Source organism: Sycon ciliatum, chromosome 5 (assembly GCF_964019385.1).
Source record: "Sycon ciliatum chromosome 5, ocSycCili1.1, whole genome shotgun sequence".
NCBI lineage: Eukaryota > Metazoa > Porifera > Calcarea > Leucosolenida > Sycettidae > Sycon > Sycon ciliatum.
In genome coordinates this window covers 20696723-20715587 of record NC_088647.1, presented here as the reverse complement: position 1 = coordinate 20715587, position 18865 = coordinate 20696723, and the positions used below count along the sequence as shown (strand labels likewise).

Here is an 18865-nt window from a genome sequence, read left to right as displayed (position 1 = left end):
GAACTGAGTGTAGCAGGGGCAACCCTCTTTACAGCATTTGCTCAGCTGAATAGAGAGGGATAGAGAGATAGGGAGAGTGAGAGAGAGAGAGAAAGAGAGAGAGAGAGAGAGAGAGAGAGAGAGAGAGAGAGAGAGAGAGAGAGAGAGAGAGAGAGAGAGAGAGAGAGAGAGAGAGAGAGAGAGAGAGAGAGAGAGAGAGAGAGAGAGAGAGAGAGAGAGAGAGAGAGAGAGAGAGAGAGAGAGAGAGAGAGAGAGAGAGAGAGAGAGAGAGAGAGAGAGAGAGAGAGAGAGAGAGGAGAGAGAGGAGAGAGAGAGAGAGAGAGAGAGAGAGAGAGAGAGAGAGAGAGAGAGAGAGAGAGAGAGAGAGAGAGAGAGAGAGAGAGAGAGAGAGAGAGAGAGAGAGAGAGAGAGAGAGAGAGAGAGAGAGAGAGAGAGAGAGAGAGAGAGAGCACATGCTGTATACAGGTCTACGATGCAGCATACCACAACATGATGCCTTTGTGTATGTGTTTGGGAGTCTGGCAAAGCTACAGCTGAAGCTATGTTTTGCGTGCATTCACTGTCTGTTCCGTGTTATACAAAACATTAGTACATGTACACTCTTAAGCGTATATATACTACTGTTCATACAACACTAATAATACTGCCACTGTCGCTAGCTGCAGTTGGTTACTTGTTTTTGCTCTCTCTTTTTTACACTTAGACGATGCAATTCACGTACTGTGGAATTCCAGTAGCAAGTACTCTGAATAAAGCATAAAAAGTACTATTTCCCAATAACTGTCCAACTCGACTGCAGCGTTTTCTTTGCATAGGTATCAATCAATGCCGTGATGATGCCCAATGGGCGAAATACTGGCAATCCTTTTTCATTCAATGATTCATGTTGTGCAGCTGAGAGCCTATTCGGGGAATGGAAGTGTTTACAAGTGGAACGTAATATTTCACATAGAAAGAGGACGCACCTCTGTTCAGGTTCTTCAACAGTAACATTTTGGGAGTTGTCAAACGTATTATTTTCGAGGACATCGAGTCCCCACTCCCCACCGCAATTGCTCTTCAGTCGAGCTCGGTCAACACACCAGCAACATGCCTCCAAGTGTCGACTCAATGATGGAACGGGTCGTAAGCTGCTTACCCTCCTGGCTGTTTCGGAGGACCATGCATTACGTTTACCCATCATTTGACCTTAGCAAGAGCACATAACCCCCCAGAGTGTGCAACTCCCGCATACCCTGCTGTCCTGGCAGAATTTCAAGTTGACGTCATCATTTATGATGCAATGCTCTTCACATGAGTGATTTACAACGGGGTGTCAACGTATCCCACGTGTTTCCTTGAACTAGTTTGCACAGGATAAAATGGGGGTTCGCCAACCACAGGTCCAGGATATGTCTGATAATACGTGTACAATGCGCATTGCATCATAAAAATGACGTCAACTTGAAATTCTATCGGGACAGCACCCACAGTACAGTGGAATTGCACGCTCTTGGGTATTGTGTACTCTTGATCTTACTTATAGTACAGTACGTGTACCTCGGCTACAACGTACCGATCTGTATTGCCCATTGGCCATACAGGCCTACATGTACGTCATACTGAAGTTGTTACTGTATGTGATATGAAAAAATCATATCTCTCTGCCGCATGAGCCATCAGCGTTCGTGGGATACCCATGGAGCACAAATAAACCGTCTTGCAGTACTGAAACCTATCTGTAACGATCGCGAATAACTCACTCTTCACATCGCTGCCATCCACACCGAGATTTTCTCCACGAATCGTGATCTGACGGCCAGGTCTGCCTTCCCTGGGAGAAATTCCTGTCACATTAGGTCGCGGCATGTCTCCCAACTCGGTTTAGCCACGGGTACCAGCTCCGTGGCTGGAGGATGGAGCAATAGTCGATTGAATGCCACTCCTAACAACTCAGGTGCTCAAATGGACACCATGTACCAGTCCATTCCTCAAAATTGTTTTCATTCACAGCAGTTCAGCAACCTTTTCACTTTTGTTTTGTCATTGAAGTCGATCACGTCATTGGGTCTTTGCGTTTGATCACTTCACCGTCACACTCAGTCTACAGACGTAGACAGTCGACTAGTCAGATCAGAGAGTAGTAAAATACCGACATTTTACTACTCCTTGCTTCAGATCAGAGTCACCATGGTCACACTCAGACTCGACTCGGAGCCATGGCGCCAGGGAGCTTTAGGCCCCGGTCACACATGCACTTTTTTTGGCGGTTCCGCCAAAGCGTAACTTACGCTTCCGCCGTTGCCTCGGCAACGGCGGAGGCGTAAGTTACGCTTTGGCGGAAAGTTTGGATTTTGCTACGCCAAAAAAATGCGAGCGGACCCTCCGCTTTCGCGGAACCGCTTTGGCGGAACCCGCATGGTGATGGCTTTGGAGTTTGGTGTGCTACTTCTGCACTGAGTTCTGGTGTTGTTTGGTTGCCGTTTGGTATTCAGTTTTCATATTGTTCTTCTTTGCCAATGAACTGTACGTTCTGGAGATCTCGCAAACAATACTGCATCGTTATGAGTGGATACTTGGTGAGGGAATCCGTCGCCCAACTCATTGGCCCTGATCGCGGACGATCTCCAACACTCTCCAAGCAATACGTCCACCAGAGTATGCAACACTAGGACTGCAACCAGGGAGTAGTAGAGTACTGTGCCACACCCTCACTGCAACTGCAGGCATCCACGCAGTCGCTGGGTCGATGATGGATCATGGAGGAGGCAACGACACCCTGCTATAAAACTATTTGAATTTGATATTGATGTAAACTAAACTAATATTCAAATACACCCGTGCTGGGCCGCAGTGAATGTGCCCCAAATCCACGAGTGTACTTGACAGGAGACATTCAGCAGCCTGTGAGCGATCCACGATAGCTCTACTTGTACAAGCGAAGGTCGCTTCAACTCGGACAAGAAGGAGGCAACGACACCCTGCTATACAACTATTTGAATTTGATATTGATGTAAACCAAACTAGTAATATTCAAATACACCTGTACTGGGCCGCAGTGAATGCGCCCCAAATCCACGAGTGTACTTGACAGGAGACATTCAGCAGCCTGTCAGCGATCCACGATAGCTCTACTTGTACAAGCGAAGGTCGCTTCAACTCGGACAAGAACATCTAAAATTTCATAGTACGTGCTGCATTTGCATTCTCTCCGCCAAAGCGGAGCGTTGAGGAGCACAGTAGTCTACATGTATGTGTGACCGCTGCATCGTGTGGTCCGCCAAAGCGGCTGTGGTAGTTCCGCTTTCCGCCTCCGCAAAAGCGGTGCAAGCTTTTCATGTGTGACCGCGGCCTTACTCGGAAGCAGGGTCCAGCCGACTCCAGGGAATCGTCAAATGCCAGGTAATTGTATTTGGGAACAGACAGCATGCACAAGTCATGCGACTAGTATGAGCAAGAGAAGTCGGTGACAACAATTTAATGTACATGCGCATGGACTGCAGTTCAAGTGTGTGTGTGTGCTCTGACTGAGACTCCCTATCTGCTCTGTTTTACTTTCTCTTTCATTCGTCCCTCTTGATATTTCTACCGTTTGTACTGTTGAGGCAACGAACTGAAATACGGTAATAAAAACAAGCAACCAACCAACCAACCACCTAACACACATGTACATGTACTCAATACTCGACGATACCGTGCAAAAAAATCCATATGTGGGATTGCGGGTACACGCACCTAGTGGATAGCCGGTGCACATGGCAAACTGGTATACACACGAAGCAAGCCGAATCATTGCACAAGTCCGTGCTTGCACTAAAACGTGACTGTCACGCGGCAAAGCCATGATCCAGCCGGAATCATGCAGAATTCACAGCTGGCCCGCAGCACGGCCAGTGTACACCTACATGTACATGTACATGTAGGTGCAAGACTAGCCACAGACCATTTTAGATAGTGCCACCGTGCCGTCCGTGAATATAGACTGTGTGGTGTATGTGCCGAATCATAGTATCTCAAAAAATACACGCATACACAGTGTACAGTGCACCAGACATTATTTTAATGACAGCGGTGGAAACAACATGGGCTCAGTTCAACAGCTCAACTTCGGATGCATTATATGTACAAATCAAACAGCCGCTTGAACCTGCCGTTGCGAATATCAAGTGGCTTCAAGACTCTCCGAGACGCTCGGACGGAGAAACCCCAGAGCGCTACAACTCGGGGAGCAATGCTGGCTGTGTTGCCTACGACCATGATCAGCAAGCACTGATGCGAGAGACAACGAATGAGCTTGATACTCGCCTCAGGCTCTTGTACGCAGAGTACTGCAGCGACGAGCACTGTGCCGCTCAGACTTAGCAGAGCGCTCAGGCCGGGCACGTGGGACCGCTTAGCACACAGAAGTACTGTGTCCACCAGCCGGGGGTACCACCACCACCACGCCACATTGCCGGGTAGCTGAGTGCTACTACTATAATGAGTTGCTTGTTGGCGAACGGTTGCCGGCAAGTAGTAGTTAGCGTTCAGTCAGCTCTGCGGCTCAGGCCAATGCGGTTGAATACCTCAAGTTCTGTGACAGGCGCTCGGTCTCGGAGCGCAGGTGCAGGTGCATGTGCACAGATTAGGCGTACTGTGCCCACCCTCAGCCACAGCTATATGGTAGTCACGGTTATCAACTTGAGTTGCTTGTTGGCGATCGGTGGCCAATAGCTCGCGCTCAGTCATCAGCTCTGTGGCTGGCCAATGCGGTTGAACACTTTCTGCGACAGGCGTTCGGTCTCGGAGCGCAGGCGGGCTGCTTCGTCCAGGGCACGCTGCAGACCCTGCATTCGCTCGGCTTCTGCCTTCTGGGACCTTGGCGACAACGAGTCCACCTGCGGAAACCAACACAATCATGTGAACGCACACAGGGATTGAGTCATGAACGCGTGTCAAGCGGCAGCACACTGTGACATGCAGGAAGGATGACATCATGGTGAAACCAGCAGCTTACGGTACAAGAGAGGATAGTGTTTTGTTGGGGGGGGGGGGGGGGTTGTGACCAGATAATTACATTTTTTTCACAGGAAAGAAAAATAGTGTATGGAGTACCCTGCACGCTTGACAAGACAGTTCACAATAACCAATGGATAAAGCACATACCAAGACAGGCCTGTTGGAAGTTCTGCTGCCCGGTCGGTTCCCAGATTCCTCCATCGACTGCAGCAGGACTTTCAGGTCATCACATCGCTGTTGATAATCCTGCTCCGTCCCTGCCAAGCCATTGACATACATTGCAGTGTTGATCGCCGAATCGGGACTCTTCGCTTTTCTACAATGAAACAGAGCAGGAACAATCATGGAAAATGACAGAAGTCTGAGATGTGAACAGGGCTGAGGCAGGTTGATAGTTAGTTTGCCGATCCATTCACTCCAGCTCCATCTACACAAGGAGGATTCTGGTCAGAGCAATCCCAAAGGCTGACATGTTGCAAAACCATCTCTGATTGGCCAATCGTTCACATACGTACGTACGGACATAAAGGTTTTTTTAACTTACTGCAGCACTGCCATTGCCGCCCGGTGTGGCCTGGCGGACGGTTGGCGGACGATCCGGCGCTGCTTTGTCGCTTCGGAGACCCGCACTGTGGGCAGTCGGGTACTGGCAATGCGCTGAATGGAAGGACCAACAAGTATGCACCATGCAACAGCAGCAGCACCAACTCAAACTCAGACTCAGTGAAAGAGCTGTATTGTGTACAGTTGGTAAAGTACTAGTGATCGATCTTGACGGACTGTTTGTGGGCAAAGTGTGGTGTACGGGTGGTGCACGGTACTCCATCGAGCAGCACTCACTGTACCAACTCTTTCCCGGCTCAATCCCTCTATCCACAAAGACTTCACTACTACCGTCATGCAGGTGAGCCGTCCTGCAGTCTTACGCCACACACAATTATGACGTGTTGATGGGAGAAACCGCGACACAAACTTCACAGAACAGATATAGTGCTAAGCAGAAGGACACACACACACTTAAGGCTCTTCAACAAGATCTTGAACATTTTCACGAGCATGCTTTCAAGTCTTGTCTCATACAAATTTCAAGATTTCAAGATGTTGTTGAAGAGCCTGAAGTGTGTCCTTCTTCTTAGTATTATTGCATTCTTATCTCGGAGGAAACAGAAGAGACAAGAGAGACATAACTTCAGTCTGCATTTATTTTAGTAAATACACCATACTTCTCTAAACAAAAGTCTCAAGCAGACACACCATGTGCTATCAATCTGGAACATTTACTCTTTCAATGGGTTTCTGTTGTGCCTACCCCGGCCTACCTCTTCTTTCTCCTTTGCCAGCAGGCGTTGGTTCTCCTCGCGCAGCCGCTGTATTTCGGCGTCGCGGTGCATAATGGAATGTTCCAGCTGCTGAATCTACACAGCCGCATGAACAGTGAACAGCAACAGCGCACTCACGGTGCGGCACTGGGTATGTTTGCAAGCAAGGTCTTTAGGCTACCGGTCACATGATTGGAGCGATGTGAATGTCGTCCAAAAATTGGACAGTATGTCTCCATGTAATGGTGGTACTTCAAAGTACAGTCAACCTCATGAATAGCAATATTTGGTATAGCAACAACTCATGAATAACGACACAATCTTCAGGCCTACTGTAGTGATCATGTGACTGCACACTCTTAGGGGGCGTTCGTTTTTGATCTACAGGTTTGGGTAGAAACTACTTCTTTCGGTAGAGGTGTTCATTTTTTGAAAGAAAAAAATTCCACTCAAAAGGGTAGATTCTACTTTCCTCTACCGGCTCTACCAGGAAACAGTTGGTAGGATCCGGTAGACGTCGGTAGAGCTACGGGATTTCCAGCAAGGTCAAGGATTTGTACACAACTCCATCCAAAAAAGGAACATTTCACGTACACATCGTGTAAACTACTAAATCCGGTAGAACAGCGTTCGTAAATTTGCCTCTACCATCTACCTCTATCGGTAGAGTGACTCTACTCTACTCTACCAAGTAGCTAAAACGAACGCATCCTCTTAACCTCATGTATAGCAACAATTCCCGACTAACAGCACTTTTCTCATGCACCACCGAGGGTCATTATCCACAAGCCGTTGCGGAGTGTACATGCATGCATACATTGTACGTACCGTGTCCAGTGTGTTCGGCCGTGTTTCCTGTCGACCAGATCTCCGCGACCGGCCAGATGGGGTTGCTACAGGTTGCCCTGAAGGAAAGTTATGAACATGTGCAGAGGTAGATACGATGTCAAGTATCCCACCAGCGCATACACATGCATTGGAACATGCAGTCAGACACAACCCCCCCCCCCCACACACACACACACCATTGAAATGCACATACGCACACACATACATAAACACACACAAGCACACACACCGTGTATATGCACAAACAAACACCCACCCACACACACACCTACCTTTCCGCTTTCCCACAACGGGTGGCAGTGCCTTGGCCGCATGCTTCTCGGCTTTGTGCCCGGTACTGCTTGCAGGCTTGATGGAGATTGTGAGCTGCTTCGGTGTCACGCCAGGTGGAGTAGGCTTGTCTTTCCTCCCTGTTGGAGCTTGCCTGTCAGATGAACCCAGGGTGGAAGACGAATCCTGCTTCTCAGATGACTGCTCAGCGCTGGATCTAGCTCTGAGAGGAAAGATGACATCAGATGACAAAGTCACAAACATTCATTATAACAGTCACCTTACTTTGCACAGTCTACAGTATTACTCTCGGGCCAAAAACTCATAGTTCAATGAAGCAGACACATTTCCCATTTACAACACAGTGAAGCAATGAACCATGATTGATTGCTGCTGCTCTCAGTCTTAGGCAGTGAAAAGGACCTGCATCTCCGACAAGAACACAAAACAGTCATATCGAACGACAAGCGACCTAGTCCAAGCGCACAGACCTTCGACAACATCTGAGCAAAGGCTCCACGAGACCGCCTCACCACACTCACCCTAGCTTGCCGTCCACTTCATCGATGGCAGACGCCGGCAAGGTGGCTGACATGTTAGTGAGCGAGGCCACCAGCTGTGCATGCTCTTCGCTGTCCAGACGAGGTACACGCTGAGGTGCCAGAGTCAGGCGACGCTTCCTGTAAAAACACACGCACAACAAGTTCTCATCCAGCATTCCGCATGCCATTCACACATTTCACACGTCGTACCTTGTCTCTCTCTCTCTACCATGGCCCCCTGCAACCACCAATACTGCACAATTGAACTTGTTTTGAAAGGCAACCTGTCTTCAAAGACCAGCGTGACCCTGTGCACTGTTGTGTGACAGCTACACACAGACTTCACCTCAGCGGGGGCGTCGGAACCGGTGCGGCAGGTGCGGCCAAAGCCAAAGCCGCACCAACGATTTTATCCTGTGATTTTTAAGCAAAGACATAATTATGGGCTACTTGCAATATTTGGGCTCAATTTCCCTAAAATTTCCGGGGAGGGGGGCGTGTCCAGCCCCACCTTTTCATAGTCGCACCAGTGTAGAATATCTTCCAATGCCTCTGCACCTAAAGCGGCTAAATTCCGGCCCATCATAGGATCCTGCTATGCATCAACTGAGCTCTGTGTAGATTCCCATCTCACCTTGTAAGAGAAGATGGTGCCAGTGCGGACGGCGATGGGGCAAGCTTGTCACGGTTCGAAGAAGCGGTGTCCAACGAGAGAAAGGCTTGACGCTTTTCCCTGGCAGACACAAACAATCAGCAAAACAATTAGCAACCCACAAAGTACAACAAGGCCTGCGTTCATTGCTTCGCGTCTGCCTGAATGGCCCGGGTCCGAGCGGCCCAGAGCAGTGTTAACCTAGGCATGCAATCTTCACTGCCGTCACTTCACCACCACCACTAGTATTATCACGATGGCTTACGCCAATAGGCACTTGATGTGGGTGAATGTGCCAGCCATCAAGACTAGTGTTTAAAGGGGAAGTTAAGGCAAGAATCAAAATTTCACCAGTTGTAGTCTTCTGGGTGCTGGTCCGAGAAAGCTGAGACGCTCCCTTCCTACTTGAATCCCAATCGAACTCGCGCACTTCCACCGAAACTGGGTGACTGCGCCCTACTAGATGGGGATTTGTATGCAGCAAAATGTCACTAAAAGCGCCATTTCGTTCTTATAAAAGCACGGATGACCGCGATTGGCCCATATGTTGTAGTCTTTTGGACGCTGAGTCGACTGGTTTCGGTCCGAAAAGGCTGCGATGCAGCGTTCCTCCTTTATTCCCAATCGAACATGGTTGAACAAGTGGTCACGTGCTCCTGCGTACACCAGTCACCTGGTCACCGTGCCTGCAGGGTACAACTTACTAGCCTGTTTGACCTTTCTTGGGTTCAGTCCTGTCACTCGAGTTGAACTCGAGTTGAACCTTGGTGTGAAAGTTGTCGCCTGCTGGCGTGGTGACCAGGTGATTTGGGCACCCAGGAGCACGTGACCGCTTGTTCAACCATGTTCGATTGGAAATAAAGGAGGAACGCTGCATCGCAGCCTTTTCACACCAAAACCAGTCGACTCAGCGTCCAAAAGACTACAACATATGGGCCAATCGTGGTCATCCGTACTTTTATAAGAACGAAATGGCGCTTTTAGTGACATTTTGCATACAAATCCCCATCTAGTAGGGCGCAGTCACCCAGTTTTGGTGGAAGTGCGCGAGTTCGATTGGGATTCAAGTAGGAAGGGATCGTCTCAGCTTTCTCGGACCAAGACCATTCGACTCAGCACCCCGAAGACTACACAACTGGTGAAATTTTGATTTTTGGCTTAACTTCCCCTTTAAGTATGAGCAAGCGCAAATCCACATTCTAAGGTTCTTTGCTCAGTTTGCTGTCAACTTAACTTAAGTTTCGTGAAGCAAATATCAACTCCATCTACAACTTGTAGGGCCGTCATCAGGATTCACTTGAACCAGTTTCTGTTGATCTTCCTAGCAAACTCTTTTTGTACATTGGTTTCATGAATACTTGCTGCATGTCAGCCTTAGGATCTTATTATCGCCATGCCAACCCGCCAATTTGAACCCTCTCAGTCTCAGTGCTGCCATCACTCACATTTGCAGCATGTGCTTCAGCTTCTTGTAGCTAGCTTCGTAGCGGTGCTTCTCGGCCGCATGCTCACGCCACGCTGCCTGAATGATGCGGGCGGCCCGTTGGCGGCGAAGCAGCTGCAAGTTTGCGACAAGAAGACGGGGAGAACCATGAACAGTAGATCATTACAAGAAAGCTACTTGGACGGATACGGAACTGTCGGTCGCCGAAGAACTGGCGGGTCAGTCTCCTAGCCCAGACCGTTCTTATTTTCATGTATTACAGTCTATGCGCAGTTGAGTCACCGTGTATACATTGGTATGCTGTGCTTGGTGAAATTCTAGCCTGTTCGTTCTTCGGCACCCGTTAGTACTATACTTCCTTCGTTTAGGCCAAGGCCTGTGGAGCATACATTGCAGACACAAGATACAATACCTGTACAAAGCAGGTGGTGTTTATGCATGTGTTCTCTGGCAAGCTTGACACGGCACGCATGCTCACAACTGATTTCTTTTGAAAATACGATGCTGAATAGACACACAACAGAGGGAATGCTGAATAGATGTATCACCCCCCCCCCCCTCCCCTCCCACCACCACACACTTGCACACACTTTCACACTTTCACACGCCCACAAACACACACACACACACACACACACACACACACACACACACACACACACACACACACACACACGCGCACGCACACGCGCACACACACACACACACGCACACACGCACACACAATACAATGTAACTGTCAATTTACCAGGCACCCATACCTCTAGCTTGTCGTCCTTCCTCTTGTCCCGTTTCAGCATGAGGTCGGTGGCAGCGCGCTGTAAGACCCGGGCCGCGTGATCCCTGGCTATCTTCTTCTGGCGCTGCACATAGGGAAGAGTGAGCAGACACCAACGAACGGTACAGTAAAACCTGGTGTAAGAGACCTCTGGGTTTAGCGCCCACCTGCTCTTAACGACCGTTTTTCCATGCACCGACAGATCTAGACGGACACTGTGGGACCTGGTTCTAAAGACCACCTGGCTTTAACGACCGCTTTTGCTTGCACCGTGGGGTGGTCGCTTAAACCAGGTGTTACTGTAGTAGTAAAGAAAACGTTGTTCACGCCACTCACTGCAACACCATACATACACTCACTGCAACACCATACATACACTCACTGCAACACCATACATACACTCACTGCAACACAATACATACACTCACTGCAACACCATACATACACTCACTGCAACACCATACATACACTCACTGCAACACCATACATACACTCACTGCAACACCATACATACACTCACTGCAACACAATACATACACTCACTGCAACACAATACATACACTCACTGCAACACAATACATACACTCACTGCAACACCATACATACACTCACTGCAACACCATACATACACTCACTGCAACACCATACATACACTCACTGCAACACAATACATACACTCACTGCAACACCATACATACACTCACTGCAACACCATACATACACTCACTGCAACACAATACATACACTCACTGCAACACCATACATACACTCACTGCAACACCATACATACACTCACTGCAACACAATACATACACTCACTGCAACACAATACATACACTCACTGCAACACCATACATACACTCACTGCAACACCATACATACACTCACTGCAACACAATACATACACTCACTGCAACACAATACATACACTCACTGCAACACCATACATACACTCACTGCAACACCATACATACACTCACTGCAACACCATACATACACGCACTGCAACACCATACATACACTCACTGCAACACCATACATACACTCACTGCAACACCATACATACACTCACTGCAACACCATACATACACTCACTGCAACACAATACATACACTCACTGCAACACCATACATACACTCACTGCAACACCATACATACACTCACTGCAACACCATACATACACTCACTGCAACACCATACATACACTCACTGCAACACCATACATACACTCACTGCAACACCATACATACACTCACTGCAACACCATACATACACTCACTGCAACACCATACATACACTCACTGCAACACAATACATACACTCACTGCAACACCATACATACACTCACTGCAACACAATACATACACTCACTGCAACACCATACATACACTCACTGCAACACAATACATACACTCACTGCAACACCATACATACACTCACTGCAACACAATACATACACTCACTGCAACACCATACATACACTCACTGCAACACAATACATACACTCACTGCAACACCATACATACACTCACTGCAACACAATACATACACTCACTGCAACACCATACATACAGTTGGCAGAGCTCAGTGAAATCCGACCCAGAGTGCATATATGGCGCCCTCAACTTGCACGGCCCTTGACACCCTGGAAGTGGTACGAATGCGCCTGGCTGGACATACACATGTACCAGCACAGTGATGTAATCGGAACTGCTCCAGCCAGGGCCTCGGTTTTGCACTTTGGGTCAGATTTCCGTGAGCGCATCTGTATGATCATTCGTATTGAAACAGAACAGAACGGTTTCAGGCTGTCAAATGGAGTGCTCGATGCCCGACTCGGGGACAGAGCTAATGACAACAATAAGAGGGGTGGGAGGAGGACTGTTGTGACTCTAGATATGCAATCATCAGACAACTACTGCTGTCTGTGATGAGCAACTCCTTGTGCCTGGATTTTAGAGTTACAACAATTTCTCCTTCCTCTTCTTGTCGGTATGATATTTAAATAGCATTGGAGATACAGAGCATCCAAGAGAACGGCCGTTACTACCCCCCCCCCCCCCCCATCTCATGGTGAATTGACTATAGCTTCGGTTAACTACTAGAAAAAATGGGCATGCATGACATGCTCCAAGATAGGATACTTGACGCACACTGCAATTGAATGCAACACTGCATGCGGCCCGTAGTCCTTCCCCAGGCGAGACCACCCACATCGTGAATGGAAGACATCCCATATACCCAGCACTTGTTTCGTATTCGCTTACGCAGAGCGTTTTGAACTTCCAGACGGCCTGCAGCGCCGAGACGGCCCGGTGGAATCGTCCGCCGCACGTGAAAGCGCCGACGCTGGTGAGGTAGTCGGCACAGTCACGATGTGCACCGTGAAGTGCATAGTCCAGCGGAGATTGCCTGCAGTCATGGCATGAACCAGCCAATCAACCAACCAACAAACAAACAAACAAACAAACAAACAAACAGACACTCGCTTACTGTAGTATCAAAACTTCAAAATAGGGAAAGCTGTACAAGCTACTTGCTATGTGCACGTAAAATGTCCATTGTGGCAACGTCACATTTTGAGTAGTTTTGTCCACCTCTTCTGAACAACCCTGCATTTAGTGCCTTGGACACGTTTATTCCACAGATTCTGCTTTATGTGTGATAACGGTACTACTTTGCCTGTAACATAGTCATCATCAACTAACTTGATCAATCCCACTCTGGTGAAATGCATGCATGCATTTCGAGCACAAGTCAAAGGTATCTGGGTGGATCCCTGCTGCTGTACAGAAGCCCAGTTGCATAGGGGTCTAACAAAAGGTGGCCTCACAGCTGTTGTTTTCGACACTCATGAGTACTATACTGTTGACAGTCTCAATATTAAATATTAAATATTAAATATTGAAATATAGAAATTTTCTAGACATTGCTTGTATAGTTGCCCTCGGTGAAATCCGACCTAAAATGCATACTTGGCACCCTCAACTTGCCCTTGACGTGGTAGGGATGCGGCTTGACGTACACATTACGAATGCAGTGATGTTATCGGAACTGGCCCCGAGCGAACGTTTTGCATTTCCGGTCAGATTTCACGGAGCGCAACTGTACATGCATACAGAGGAGAGGACCTACTTCTCTGAGGTGGAATCACACTGATTGACAGCAGCGCCATTGTCGATCAGCAGCTGGCATACAATCGTATGGCCATGCTCGGCGGCGTAGGACAGAGCTGTGCGGCCATGCTCGCAGCTAGTGTCCACTGATGCCACCTTACTGCACACACGTGTATCAGGAGAAGCGTAGAGATGCAGAACAACTGCCACAACTTCACAAGCCGTAGTCAGTCTTGGGCAAAACACCCTGATCACAAACTGTTATAGCCGTTAGTCAAAGACCAGACTCACACCATGGATCTCCCATGAACTAGTTATGGTTACACCCAGTACAGTCAACTTTGCGTATAACAACACTCGGCCAGGCATCAGAAAAGTGTCCTTATTCGCGAAGTCTCAGAATATGTATACAGGTAGAATGGACTTTGCTCTGGGCATGGAAATTCTGTCGTTGTTCACGAATTGTCGTTATATCCGCAGTCTTTATTAGCAAAGCCTTTGACTGTAATTGACTGTAGTACTTTTATACAAGCAGCCCTCCTCACGGCTAACTAAGGACACTGGCGATGAAACTAAAAAAATTACAAGCTCTTTACCACCATTATCAGGATTCAAGAATTTCACAAACCAAGTTTCATGCTTTCTTATCGAGTGAAGTACTGGAAAATTAGAGGCAATGGAACATATGGACAAATAGCTTGATTGTAGGCTATGACTGACCTGATTAACATACTTAGTACCGACAAGTGTCCGTTCCTCGCAGCAAGGTGGATTGGTCTGAAACGGAAGAAAAGCAAGTACAGTATTTGTCTTCAAGATACCAGTGACACAGTTGCTACCTGTAAAATCGGTGAAACTGCAAACTTGCATCACCTGGCGTTCCATTACACGTGCCCTATGTCGATCCAGCATCATCTTGAATGCTACCAATATTGCTTCCGTTCTACACGTTTGTTTTTGCCGACTTCACAGGCCGCAATTATACACATGCATGGGGCAATGTATTGGCAACGGAGCAATGCTGGTGCAGTAGTGATAACAGTGCGGTGCATGTGCAACAAAGCCACAGACGATCTGGAGCTAGTCCTCTTTACAGTGGACAGTGCGATTCTCCACTCTGTTCCCCTGAGATCTTTGCTCTTAAGACTTCCTACACGACGCGTACACCCTCAAGCTGTTGCAAAAGGATATTCATCCAGTCTCCCACCACACACGCTCCTAACTTACAATCGACCCTGGACGTCTGATTGGTTAGCCTCCGCACCGCACGTTAGCAATACTTCCACGGCAGCTGGATGGCCATTCTGCGATGCAGCATGCAGTGGCGTGCTGTAAGAAAAGAGCATCAGTGTTTCACTTCAATGGTGTTGGTATTGTGCTGAAGCATAACATCTGACAGCGGTGGGGTGCATAGTGGCCATGACCAGGCTTACAGCAACAACTTGTTGGACAGTGTACTGTGTAGCTGGATATCACCGTATTGGCTTGTGTGAAAAGCAGGTCTCATACAGAAGCCTATTGGAATACAAGCCTGGTTTTCCAGATTCTCCACCAGCACACAAGCCTGGTTATGTTGACTTGACATGCACGAAAAAACTTGATTATAAACCTAGCCCTGATATCAGCTTTCACAGGAAAAGCCCAGTCTTCATACGCGGCATTATGGGTATGTGATTTGGTACATGGCCTTGTGTTGGTGTTATGTTATGTCCCAGTATAAGTACATGTATGTAGCTGGATGTTTTATACATCCTGACTTTTTCTGGTTTGGGGAGAAAGATTGTGTCAGCACTGGTATACAAAAGCAGACAACATCCGTGGGCATAACATCCTGGTGCGCTGCTTTTGGAGAGCAATTCATGGATTTGTTGCAATTGAAAAAATGCGTCAATGTACTACTACTCACAGCTTTCCCCTATTGGCCAGATGGACATCAGCGCCATGCGCGGCAAGCCACTCAATGCACTCGCTGTGACCATTGGCAGCTGCCAGCCACAGGCAAGAACACAGGTCCTTGGTCTGGGAGTTCACCTAAAAAGAAGGAAGCATGAACAACTGCATGATACACTCTTTCTTTGTTTAATCTTCAGAGTGTGAACATGTCATCAGTTCTATTAGGGCCCAAGTCAATCATGGCGTGTGAGACCGACGGTGGTGGCAAGTGAAATCCGACCCCCAGCTCGGTGCACTCACATTGCTGAAAACCAGCACGCGCTTGCAACTCTACGAAAATAGAGACGGCTAGAATCGGTGCTGCGCTCTAGTACGAAATCAGGGGTTGGATTTCAGATGCCAACTTGCCACCACTGTACCTTTGGTTCATGTACAACCACTCTGGTGTTTCAGCCTGACTCGGTGCTTGCGATCACACACACAGCATTCATAGTAAGTTTACCAGTATCAGTATCAAAATTTTATTATCTTCGTGGAGACAACAATTTAATCAGAGGTATAAAAGTACGAATCATGCGACCGCAGACTTCACCACACACATGACAACTTGTAAAACGGTTTAGATGTTCTCATTTCCAGAATCGATTCTCTAGTTCCTTCTGAGTCGTCAGTGGAAATAAGGGACTGGAGTCACAATATGATAAAACGCAACGATTTGTATCAGTATCCTTTGCACTAATATAAGAATGCTAAGCAACTAACCCAGCAACGTCTCTCTCTCTCTCTCTCTCACCTCTAGTTGGGAATAGTTGGTGACTAGCCATTGTACCAAGCTGAGAGAGCCTGTCATTGCAGCCTGGTGAAGTACATTGTTACCCTAAGCAGACATTTCCACACAACACAGGACAATAATAACAAATAAACTCTCCCGTGCAGCCAGGAATGAGACCATTCTTCTACACCAATACAATACAGCCTGCATGGTATTGGACCACAGAATCACTCAAATAAGACGTGTGAAAACGCGTGACTATCTGGCCTTTGGCGAGGTATTTTGCAAGAACGGAAGACGCACAAACCACCTGAAACCGTGTTGTCTTTGTCTTCTAACACCTGTCTCGTACAGAAGCCGGTCTTCAATGCAGACCTGATTTTCAGTATGGGCAATGTGCACATACGTCTAGTTTCTGTGGAGACATACTGCGTGATGCCATGACGGTTGTCTTGTATCAGTATAGAAGAAAATGTTCTCATCTAGAGGCCTGTTAAATTCTCTGAAATATGTAGACAAGGCACGGCACAAGGCTTTACTGTATTCTTTTAAAGAATATAAAGTCAAAATGTATGCATACAGGCATGTACACATGCGCACACACGTGTACACAGACAGACACACATAAGCACACGCACACATGTGCAAACACACGTCACGTGGCGGACGCGCACGCAAACACACACACACACACACACACACACACACACACACACACACACACACACACACACACACACACATACACACACACACACACACACACACACACATGTACACACACGGGCATGCTACAGACTGAATGCACATAATTATACGCCCAATAAAGTTTACACCTTGCGTTACCTCATTATCCACCGCTTTGACAAGATCAGGGTTGGTATTCAGAAGCTCCTTGAGAACTTTCTCTGCCGCTGGACCCACCGAACCGTAGTGGGTAGCAAGACGACCGCAGTTATCACTTTCCTCAGCAGAGAACCCCTGAACAATGGCAGAGTAGAGAATTACACAAGCATGTTACTTTCTATGCTGCTTACAGTACTTGCCCGATAAGTTGCTCTCGATTGTAAGTCGCACCCTCACTTTCAGGTCTGAGCCATACTGTTTCAATATGTTCACGTAAGTAAGAAGTCACACTCGATTGTAAGTCGCATCACCTTCTTTGCCCCTGACGTTTAGAACAAATAGGTGCGACTTATACTCAGGGATGCGGTAAGTCAAGGCTAAATTCATGCTGTGCTGTGGTGCCGTCACGGTGGATATGCAGACGCAGATATGTACACGGAGCGCCACAGAACAACTTACCCGGCTGAGAAGGAAACGGGTCACGGCAAGGTGTCCCTGCAAGGCCGCATAGCACACAATGCCTGTACCGTTCGCATCCTTCAACGCTGCCCCAAGACGCAGCGAACCTTTCTTCCAGTCAAGTAGGAACGCGAGAATGGGCATCTACGCAATGTCCGCGACAGAGTAGATCACACCAGATAATCATATGATCAGAGACAAGATTTGTTTGTGAATACACGTATCAAATTGCCACCGTTGCGAAGAGAGATTGCCATCACAGGAGAACATCATGTACAGTAAAAGCTGGTGTAAGCGACCTCTGGGTTTAGCGACCACCTGCTCTTGACGACCGTTTTTCCATGCACGGACAGTTCTACACAGATACTGTGGGACCTGGTTCTAAAGACCACCTGGCTTTAACGACCGCTTTTGCTTGCACCTTGGGGGGGGGGGGGTGGTCGCTTAAACCAGGTTTTACGGTACACGTATCAAATTGCCACTGTTGTGAAGAGAGATTGCCATCATAGTTGAACATCCTGTACATTGCCAATACTGTCACTTCCACATCGACAGCACAATCGATTTACCCTAACTGTTCCCAATGCAGTCAATACAGTCAGCTGTTTGTATGCAAAACACTTCCTTGTACAGGGCAGATGTCTGATTTCAAGGGCGTCCATTAATGAAAGGTTCGACTGTGTTTCACGACGCTTCCAAACGAATTCAAGCAGATGCATCGCCAAATATTATTCACAAACCGTATGAAAGGCTTTAGAACGGCCACACCAATCAACACGCACTGCTTTCGCCGGTCCTGATTAAGTGACTCGGGTGCTGAACCTTACCTGTCCGCACAGTGCAGCCCAGTGAAATGGCGTACAGCCGAGGTTATCCTTCGCGTCTGCCTTAGCTCCTTTCTTCAAAAGCAGCTCGGCATGATTGATGTTACCCTGCAGGGTGCCAACA

The 18865-nt window shown here is 47.8% G+C and overlaps 2 protein-coding genes across 2 annotated transcripts in view; both read right to left on the bottom strand.

Annotated features, from left to right (window-relative positions):
- The window catches only part of LOC135817993 (exocyst complex component 2-like), a 32984-nt gene extending 30975 nt beyond the window's left edge, over positions 1-2009 (bottom strand). Inside the window, exon 1 of the mRNA XM_065331298.1 lies at positions 1743-2009. Coding sequence (XP_065187370.1) covers positions 1743-1848 — 106 coding nt within the window. The 5' untranslated portion in view covers positions 1849-2009. The remainder of the gene's footprint in view (positions 1-1742) is intronic.
- Positions 2010-3971: 1962 nt separating this feature from the next.
- LOC135817990 (inversin-A-like) overlaps positions 3972-18865 on the bottom strand; it is a 47885-nt gene continuing 32991 nt past the window's right edge. The window contains exons 9-27 of the mRNA XM_065331294.1: positions 18745-18849; positions 17918-18061; positions 17459-17593; positions 16634-16717; positions 15854-15978; positions 15175-15276; positions 14668-14724; positions 13967-14107; positions 13099-13243; positions 10815-10916; positions 10055-10167; positions 8592-8690; positions 7958-8095; positions 7418-7638; positions 7125-7201; positions 6297-6392; positions 5522-5634; positions 5125-5293; positions 3972-4856 (exon numbers count right to left, since the gene is read on the bottom strand). Of these exons, the coding sequence (XP_065187366.1) occupies positions 4707-4856; positions 5125-5293; positions 5522-5634; positions 6297-6392; positions 7125-7201; positions 7418-7638; positions 7958-8095; positions 8592-8690; positions 10055-10167; positions 10815-10916; positions 13099-13243; positions 13967-14107; positions 14668-14724; positions 15175-15276; positions 15854-15978; positions 16634-16717; positions 17459-17593; positions 17918-18061; positions 18745-18849 (2316 nt within the window). The 3' untranslated portion in view covers positions 3972-4706. The remainder of the gene's footprint in view (positions 4857-5124; positions 5294-5521; positions 5635-6296; positions 6393-7124; positions 7202-7417; positions 7639-7957; positions 8096-8591; positions 8691-10054; positions 10168-10814; positions 10917-13098; positions 13244-13966; positions 14108-14667; positions 14725-15174; positions 15277-15853; positions 15979-16633; positions 16718-17458; positions 17594-17917; positions 18062-18744; positions 18850-18865) is intronic.